At 41.7% G+C, this 10,054-nt stretch overlaps 1 protein-coding gene across 1 annotated transcript in view; it reads left to right on the forward strand.

Moving 5' to 3' along the window:
• zgc:198371 (uncharacterized protein LOC497072 homolog) overlaps positions 1–9,773 on the forward strand; it is a 14,611-nt gene extending 4,838 nt beyond the window's left edge. Inside the window, exons 2-3 of the mRNA XM_027017449.2 lie at positions 4,358–4,557; positions 7,088–9,773. Coding sequence (XP_026873250.2) covers positions 4,358–4,557; positions 7,088–8,052 — 1,165 coding nt within the window. The 3' untranslated portion in view covers positions 8,053–9,773. The remainder of the gene's footprint in view (positions 1–4,357; positions 4,558–7,087) is intronic.
• The last annotated feature ends 281 nt before the right edge of the window (positions 9,774–10,054 follow it).

The raw sequence follows: 10,054 nt of genomic DNA on the forward strand, positions 1-10,054 counted from the left end.
TTTCCTAGTTAACTGGGTGCTTTGACATGTGGTTTTAAATCTCACCTTCCAACTTTAGCTGAGAACTATTAGCTTCATTCAAAACCAGTGGAAGAAAGACAAAGCCATTGCCATGGGAAGAGAAATTATGCCTGTTTTTTTCTGGCAGTCCTATTGGAATAAGATACTAGTCATAATAACTGACAGTGCAGGCGAAGATTGCCTCTGCATAAGGATTATATCTTATTTTTCTATTGGTATTGTCAATAAGGGAGAAGGTTATAGCTCAGGTCACATTTAGGTTTGGGTGTTTATGCTTATTGTGCACCAATACTTTGTGGCTTCAGTGTTCTACCACTTACAGGAATTCAATGCCACAGAATGGAGTTTGTATATCACTTGCATTGCATCTGGTAATTGGTGTTACATCAAGTTAAGTATTTAGCCTGGTTGTTTTGAAACAAAGTCAACTCCTACAGTTTTTTTTTTGGGTTGCAGTATTGGTCCAATGCAAAACAACAGTGGGTTTAGAACCAAAATTTCCCTGCAGTAGAACTATAAGTAGACACACACACAAGGAACTAATTTCTAGTTGGGCTGGCATTCAAATGGATGCTGTATGTGTGTAGAGTATTAGTGTGGGAGTGTAACAGAGAGAGGAACAAAATGCACAGTAAATGTCTCATCTGTTATAGTGTGATAATTTTGAGTCAGTAAAGGAATGATTCAACCCCTACAAATATCAAAGTTAAACTCTCCCGTGAGCTCGCTCCTGCAATGCCTAAACTCTCTCCTCCAAAGAGCAGCTGAGCCAAAAGCTTAAATCCCATTTTATACACATTCTATGGAGAGGTTGCAGACAAAATAAAATGCTTTGCTTCAGAGTCCCAAGAATGAACCTAATAAGATTCAATCTGTGGTTAATGTGTGTGAGTCGGACAGGGCACACTGATGGCTGTGTGGGTCTTGGTGTGCTTTTGTCTAATCTGTGAGTGCTTGTGTAGATAAATAAGCTTCAGAAAGTATCACATATGTGTACATACGGATTATAAGATTCACACCAAGGCTGTCAGCCAAGGGTTAAAATACCGTTTAAGAAATCAAAATGTGCTGGGGCTCAAGCCATTAATATCCTCTATTTTAAACAATATTAATATTTAATAGATTATTTACACCCATGAGATTTCCTCGTTTTGATAGTATATTTTGTTGTATACTGGTTTGCATTTGGTTTAATTAAATTCAGATTAATTCAGTGGACATGAGTAATGAATATAACCATATTAGCACATGGAGACTAAAATCTATATAGTGCAGATAGTGCATAGTGCAGCTAAGGTAGTTTGTGCAAATAGGAACCAGACTATATAATGTAGGTCACAGAGTGGGCACAGAATACAATGAGGGGTGGGAGGGTCTATAAATCCCTTTGATATGCCAATTTTGTATTGAAAGCTGTAAAGTGGAAGCAAAACAAAAGATGGCAAATATGCAGTATATGGAGGAAAACCCTCTGACATTCTGTCAAGACTTCTCAGTGTTTTCCATCATATTTTTGTGGATCTAAACTTTGCTGTCAGGCAGCCGTCTGAATAAATTCAGGTGAAGATGCTGCATTGTGCTATATTTTGATTGAAGCTATAATCCAGCAATATGCCAAAGCTCACCCTGACACCTGCCAGTCTCTAGGTTTCCCCCTTCCTGCTCTCTACTGCTTCTTAAATGTTCTCTTGGACACTCATTACTAGCACGGAAGTTGCGAACACCTTGCAGCTGTCAGAAATGCAAAGATAAAGATATCCACATTTGAGATAGCAGTGAAACCTGATGGGTCACAATACTTGTGCAGAAACTTGATTGTTGTTTTAAGATTAACAGTGTCCCAGATCCCAGACGGGGACAAAAATGACCAACTCATTTATTTAGCTCCCCTGTTTAATGTTACATTTCATTCTTGGCTGAACTTGTTAGAGAAGGAAGCTGCCAACTGCTATCTCTGGCACATTCTAGGCTCAATTTTACGAGTCAACAGAGATTGTGGTGTTAATGTAATTTCGCAGAGCAGTGACTCACAATGCACGTGCACGTACATAGATTCAACTGGCATCCATTGTCCTGAATTTAATGCCTATAGTACTGAAAATAAACACATTCACAAAGCTGGTGTACAGATTGCGTGACACGACTAAAAAAAAAAATGTAAGAGATAAAGTATAAGTAAGTACAGTCAGGAAGCAGACGTCACTCCATCCATCCCCAACTCACTCCACAGACAACAGCACAGGGTGCCATAATCACCTCAGCAGGGGTGCTGCTTGAAGTGGAATTAAGGCATTTAATCAGCTATCCGTTCTGCATTCTCCCTTCTTACCCTTGTTTGCTCTTTTCTTCTCTCTCCTCTTCTTTCTACTTCTCATGCATGTTCTTTCTTTCTTCCTTTCTTTGTCTTCGTCCCTTCAACTTAGTCCTCCGGAAGAAAGGGGCCTTGGTCAGGTATTGAACAGGCCTTTGTGTGCTGAAGGAACAGAGACAGTCAATATCAGAAGCATTACTGGCCACTGGTGTTAACTGAGCAATGGAGTAGGTTAATTGGTCTCTCAGATGATTGGCAAAGTGAGAAGGTAGCCAATGGCAGATGCAGTGCAAAATGAACTGCAGAGCAGTCAGGCTAGTGAACCCCGCGAGCACGATGGACAGAGATCGATAATACCTGACAAACAGTGGCATTGCCTTGTTCAGGGGACTGAATGGAAAGATCCTCTCCACAAGAGCTATGTACAATCCTTTGTGTGAAATGGAAGGCTGTCACATTATTCTCTCCAAGTGGTTTTTGTTAAGCAAAGTAATAATGGGCCAAGCACGTCACCAATAATGCTTGTCAGTTGTCACCATGGAGACTGTTGTTTTTGCCTGCTGTCAGTTGCTGTGTATGTAATGATTTTCTCTATCCTCCACACGAAGAAGCTGTCTTTCCTCTTCTCCGTATTCTTCTACCAGTGGCATGTACCACTCAGTTAAAATATTTTTTAATAGCAAGAGTGTCATTGGTAATGCTTGGTTTTATCTGATGACATCCTCACTATGTGGGAAGGGACAAAACTGGCCATCACAGGGTAGACTTCAGGGCCTCTTTAACTTCACCATGTACATCCTGCTGCTCCAAACCAAAAGGGAAATTAATGACGTTTGTCAAATGTGAGCTTTTCATGCTGTCAGCTCCAACGCTGTGGCAGCGTGTTGCTTGATTGTCTTTTGAGGAGCTGCCTTTTCACTCACGTTCATCACACAAGGAGCCAAGCGGTAGACGTGGGCCAAGTTTATGGAAAATCATGAAGCAGAAGTGGATCAACTTGCCAGTCTCCTGGCTTCCAACTGGCATGCTTATTTCACTTATTTTCTGTGAGAGAATTTGACACATCATGACACTTTCTTACCAAGAGAGGCGGATTTAAGTCATGTGTATGAATGTTGAAAATGACAGAGCTGTTAAGCCAGCTCTTTCTCAGGTATGGTGCCAAGGCCTTTCTGTATACTTTACTATTCTGTGTTCATTCTTTGTTTAAAAATCACTGAATATTTTGTGCTAAATTCAGAGCTCAGTAAGGGGCTTCCTGGGTATAGTGTTAAATAGCATTATATAAAACAGATAACTTAGAGTGAGAAACATAATTACTGAATGTGTTGCAACTGGGGCAGCATGTTCTCCCATTGCCCTGTGTACTTTGACATCTGTAGAAACAGGTGATATAACTTGAGAGGAGATTAGTGTGTGCCCTTAGACATGTGTGAGACCTTACAGAGGAACTGAGAACAAAAGGTACACAAGTAAATGGAACACATTCAAGTTTCCTGGCATTCTGCTTAACCGAGGGGACTGTTTTTCAAGAGAATGCAGACACAGTGGGGGCCCCTTGGCCCTAAATTGGCCTGTTGCCTGTAGGTTAGCAGTCAAGAAAATAATGCTTTCCCATCCTTTCAAAGGCTCTACTATTTTTCTGATATATTGTTAATGTTACAGATAGGTAAAGAAGACTGAAACAGCGTGGGTTGTTAAGAAGTATTGTTTGTGTTCATAAACATCGCCCTGGCCAAGGACAGCAGATGGAAAATTATCCATGTAACTAAATCCAGCACATTTACATTATAGAACAATGTTGCTGATGAATGTGCATTGTCCCTGATAAAAAACAAATAAAGGAAACATGAAGGTCGCATTTGTAATTATGACAAATTGACTCACTGATACCAATTCGAATGAATCTGAAGCATCTCTGCATCTGCTCCTTTATCCAAGTCTATGACTTCTTGGTTTCCTTCATTTTCTTCCCTTGTTCTTCTTGCCTTCTTTCTTTTTTTTTTGGGGGGGATGGGAACCCAGATACGTCCACGCCCTGTACCTGGGCGTGCAGAGCCGGTGGCGACGGGGGCCCAGGTACAGGCACTTCTACTGGCGCCTGAGGTTTGAGAGCGCCGACATCAGCATGCTGCGGCTGCTGGAGACCTTCTTGAAGAGCGCCCCGCAGCTTGTGCTGCAGCTCAGCATTGTGGTGCATGCCAGCCAGCTCCTCCCTCTGCAAGGTGAGCCACGGCACGCCCCTGGGGTCATGCTGCTACAAGACTTTTTGAATTATGAAAAAGGCAAAAATCAAGACCTGAAGTATCGAACTCTAGAACTGAATTACTAACACAACAGGAATAATGAAAAATACATTTTTAGATCATCTTGGCAATATGTGTCAAATATGTGTAACGTTATTTCTCATGGTAGTGATGAATGCAATAGTGATGAATGCAATTTTTTTGCACTTCTACTCAGCATTGCAGGTCACAGATTGTTCAGTCTGACTGCATGTTCTTTGGTTTGATTGCTAGATCATATCTGGTTAGTATTCATCGCCACAGTGGGACTCATTTAGAAACTTAGCCTCACTTAGCACTCATTAATGAACACATCCGCCGTGGCTTACACAGCATGGCAATACACTGCTGTTCATTTTCGGTCCAACTGCAAATTAGCCCAAGTGCAAAGCCTGCCATTGGCATTGTGGATGGGTTATGCAGTCTTAGGTATGGGTAACATGCTCAAATAAGACTTCTATTACAAGGTGAAGTGTTTAACTGTACACACCTAGACTCACTTCCCATGTGATCATGTTTTTTAATGATGTAGACACATAGAATTTGAACATGGTGATATATAAAAAATTATGAAATTAGATCATTAGACATTATATTTGACATTATATTTCTGGACATATTATAGAAAAGTATAAAGAGATGATTTATCATTACATCAGCTGTCTCTTGGTTTCAACCATTGTGGATATACCCATCAAGGTATGAATGCACAAACACAATAACTGCACAATAACTACACTTCATTAGAAACACGTATCTATCTTGTGCACTCACTAGCTGGTTTATTGGGCATACCTATATTATAAGATCATTATGCAACAGACTGCAATCAGCCACACTGTCATTCATTATTCATTCATTTTTCACCTCAGGACCACTGCTGAGATATTGTTCTTGGTGCTGGACCTTTCTCAACACAGCATTAACCCTGTCATGATATTGGCACAGTTGTGGGTGTTGAGCCTATACAGGTTTGTCAGACGCAGTGCTGAGTTTTTTATATGTCAGTGTCACTGTTGGGTTTAGAGTGGCTTGCCACCCAAAAATATTCAGCCAGTGGTCCTGTAGTCAGAAACTGGCGCACGTTGAACAGGGCAGTGAATGGGCTACAGACCCTGTATGCCTACAAGGTGTTTCCAATGTAGTGGCGTTTCTAATATCATGACTGATTAGCTGATGTTTCTGAAATGTCTACATAATCAGCTTCTAATATATTGCATTATTTTTTACCCTGTAGGTATTTTTAAACCAACTAAAGAGGAAAAAAATGAAGGAGTCTATGTAATGTTGTACTAGCTATGCGTTGTGGTGCTGTGCAAACATCCCTTCAACTAGGATATTAATGTTCACTGATGTACATTAAAGCAATTTATTTAATAGAAGATATTAATTCTTAAATATTGCCCAGCTTTGCTGTGGCATCATGCACTCTTTTGCTGTGGCTCAAATTCTGGCTGGCGGGTGAATTTAATTGCAGTGCTGAAAGAACCCTTGCCTACATTGGTACACCTCTATTTTAATGATTAAAGCTTTGAGTGCCAGTGGAAAGGACAGTCATAAATACATTTCAAATGTCAAACAAGGAACTGCAGCACCAAAGAATGCACAAAGGTAGTGAACTCTGTTGTGTAATCTCTGTTGTCAGGCTATAATTTAATCTTTCTTTCTCTTTATGCCATTTGGCAAGAGATTTTAAGCGAATTTATGTGTTTATGTGGAAAGGATCAGGCTTTATTCATCAAGATTATGTAACGCTTTCAGGCATCATGTCGAGAAGGACAAACGTGTCTGAAATGAGCTATAAAAACTTAAGGCATATTTGCAACTATCACAATGTGATGAGTACATACATCATTTAAACCTTTATTTAGCAGCAGTCTAGTTCTGCTGCCATTTGTTGCTGTCTGAATATTAAGCTACTCCAAACCACGTGTTTCCTCGTTTATGCACACTGGAATGATGATCCTGCACAGTCTAATTCAGAAATTCACAGACATTGAGATTATCTGTATAGCTGACTGATGCTTCTGTCTGGAGCATTCATTAACAATGACCCCCACTTCTGGTTCCCTTCGCCAAATGAGTAAGCCTTTGAACTGCCAGATAGTGATCAAATATTTATAACAACTCTCCATAGCACTCAAACATAGCCACTTTTATTTTTCTATGGGTGTATGTGTCTTATACTTGATATTGATTGCTTCCTCTCATTCGATTAAGTGAGGGTCATTACCGTCACTAACCAGTAGTCACAAGAGGAAATCCATATTGCACTGTCCATAAATGATAAATTTCATTCCTGACATTTATTACCCCATCCTGATGTGTGATGCTACTAAAATCAATTACCACTGATACTATCACAGATTATCAGTTACCACTGATGCTGTTGTGCCATACTCCCTATTACATCCCACCTTAAAACTCTCAGTCTTCAGTGGACTTTTATGTGCTGTTGTCTTTCTTCCAGGCCTCTCTGCCTCTGCCTCGTTGGTGTCTCTCTCCTGGATGATGGCATCCTATCAGAAGGCCCTTCGGGACTCGCGTGATGACAAGCTGCCCATGTCGTACAAGGCGGCCGTGGTGCAGATGCTGTGGCATCTGTTCACAGTGGGGGCTCGTGCCATGGCCTTTGCGCTGTTTGCCTCCGTTTCCCAGCTCTACTTCGGCATCTTCGTGGTGGCACACTGGTGTGCCATGACCTTCTGGATCATCCAGGGTGAGACAGACTTCTGCATGTCCAAGTGGGAGGAGATCATCTACAACATGATGGTGGGTATTGTGTACGTGTTCTGCTGGTTCAGCGTGCGGGAGGGACCCACACGCTGCCGTCTGCTTCTCTACAGCCTTGTGGTGCTGGCTGAGAACGTGGCCCTCACGGCTGCCTGGTACCTATACCGTGGGCCCCGGATTTCCGACTTCTACGCAGTGGTGGTGGTGTGTGTGGTGGCTTGTAGCTACGCCCTGGGCACATTCTTCATGTTCGTGTATTACTGCCTGCTGCACCCAGACGGCCCCGTGTCTGCCGGCCATCTAGGGTGCGGCGTGATGGGAGCAGGGACCGTGTCAGAGCCTTGCCTGTCATCGGCAACCTCGGCCCCTCCCCCAGACCTGGTGAGCAGCCCCCCCAGAACATTGCAGAGAACTAAAGGGGGGGAACAGGAAGCGGGATTGGAGGGTGGGGACGTGTTTCAGGTGCGGCCTCCTGCTGGCTTAAGGACTCCTGCGCCCCGCTTCAGCCCAAAGATAGAGGGTCCGGTCATTCGCATTGACCTGCCCAGAAAGCAGTACCCAGCCTGGGATGCCCACTTCATCGATCGCAGGCTACGCAAGACCATCTTGGTTCTAGAGAGTGCCGCCCCAGTTACCCCTAGGATTCAGTACCGCTGCCTTGGCACGCCTAAGGAGGTGATGGAGTACGAAACAACAGTCTGATCACCATATGTTCCCATGAATTTGCCCCCCGCCCGCTCGCTCGCTCGCTCGCTCGCCCACTCCAAATGTGAGGTGCAGTTGCATCAGTGGGTCTGCAGAGTCTGTCCTCCTGCCTTAGCAGAGTTGTAGCAGGTGGGTGGCAGGGCAAGACAGGGGGAGAGACGGTGAGAGAAGAGAGGAAACAAAGAGTGCTAGTGAGGCCTCCACATGGCGTGGAGCAGCGGGGCGCTGCTTTGGGAGCGGATCTCTTCGGTGGTGATGGATTACTGGATCAAGTGAGGAAGGGGTCAAAGGTCACAGGGCAGGTCATTATGAGTCTACTAAAGATAAACGGAAGAAAAGAGTGATGCTGAGGGTTGGTGAGAAAACAAGGGTAGAGAACTTGTTAGAAAAAATACATTGCGATACGGTACGTTCACAGAGATGGTGCTTCAAATTGTCTTCATCAAGCAAACAACATTTAAAACATAACTTGGCTGTTAATAAGCCCTTATGGCAAGCTGTTACAAACAGCATTTACTTGCCGGATTCTGAGCTTCTGTTGGTAGTAATTTATGAAGTCTGAGATGTCATAGCTTTTAGGTAGGGTAAAGTGTATGTATGGATAGTTTCATTCAAGGCCTTAATCAGCCCATTTAAGAGTCATGTGACATTAAAAAAAAGGAGCAGGCCAAAAAGAACATAACAACAGAATTTTTATCTCAAGGATAGACAATCCTTATCTGAGTGAACCCAAACATTCCTTTAATACGAAGGTGATTATGTCATACTTCTGCAGTATTTCACAGAAGATATTAACAGGGCTCAGATGTTTAAGCTTCTAACTGGTCTTCAGTATGTGTGCGATGAATCGAATCAGTGTATGTTTACATGTTTCTATGTATTTCTCTTTTTATGATTAATAGAAGGTTAGCATTATGGTTTTGTTGTCATGAAGATTGGATCAACCTTTGCAATAAAAAACAGAAATTCTTGGATTTTGCAGTTTGGAGGATTCTGTCAGCAACATAATTTTGCTGTATCACTTCATGAGTTTCATTACCTTCATTTTAGGTGCCCTAAAATGGATTTTTACATCTTTTCCACATATGTGGTGCATAATGTCCTTTACATACTGTTTCTAAACCTATGACCTCAAACCTCTCTGAACACATATAATCCATCAAATGATAACTGTACATCTTTAAGTATTGTATTTGTACAGTATTTAAGCTCTTTACTTTGAAGATGGAACATAATCAAAAGGACACAAAACTTTAAAGACTATAAAGAGATGCAAATTCCATACATGAAATTTTTGTCTTCAGTGAGGCTGGTGAGTTCTTGGGTAGAAAGGCTACTCGTGACTCTTTGGAATTTAAGAATGAGAAACTATTTGCTCAGTGCAGTATAATGTAATAATATGGCTTTTGTGGTGCTGGTAAGTAAATTGGTACAAACATAGATACTAAAAAGTATTGTTGCACTTAGCATAATCTTAACATGCACTGTCTCAGTACTGTCTTGGTGCTAATTGCAACACGTAAACACGGTCTACAGTAGGCTGGATTACATCGACAAAGACTACTAGTTTATGCTGGATTTTTTTTCAGACGTTAGCTTATCATAAAGCCTTATACTTGTCATGTAAATCTGTGACTACTGTATAAAAATTTATGATGGACTTCAGCTGTATGCGTGTGTTTTTATTTGGAAAAGTAAATAAATTTTAAAAGTGTTTACTGGCCTAACCAAAGGACGACTTTGAAGTGTTTTTTGTTTATTTGTAATAAAAATGTGATAGACCAAAGCTATGTGGTAATGCTTAAAATAAGTGGAATAGCATCTCTGAAGTATAACATGGCTGTACAAATGTAGAAAAGGCGATTTTGAACTCCTCACTTTGCAAAAGGGTTTTGGTTGTAGACTAACACTGCAACACTGCACTCTTGTGGAAATGTGCAAAATAGTGCATCAGCTATCGATCGATCGATCGATCGAGAGAGAGAGATTCTTGGCCAAG

This window comes from Electrophorus electricus, chromosome 24 (assembly GCF_013358815.1).
Source record: "Electrophorus electricus isolate fEleEle1 chromosome 24, fEleEle1.pri, whole genome shotgun sequence".
NCBI classification, from domain to species: Eukaryota; Metazoa; Chordata; class Actinopteri; order Gymnotiformes; family Gymnotidae; genus Electrophorus; species Electrophorus electricus.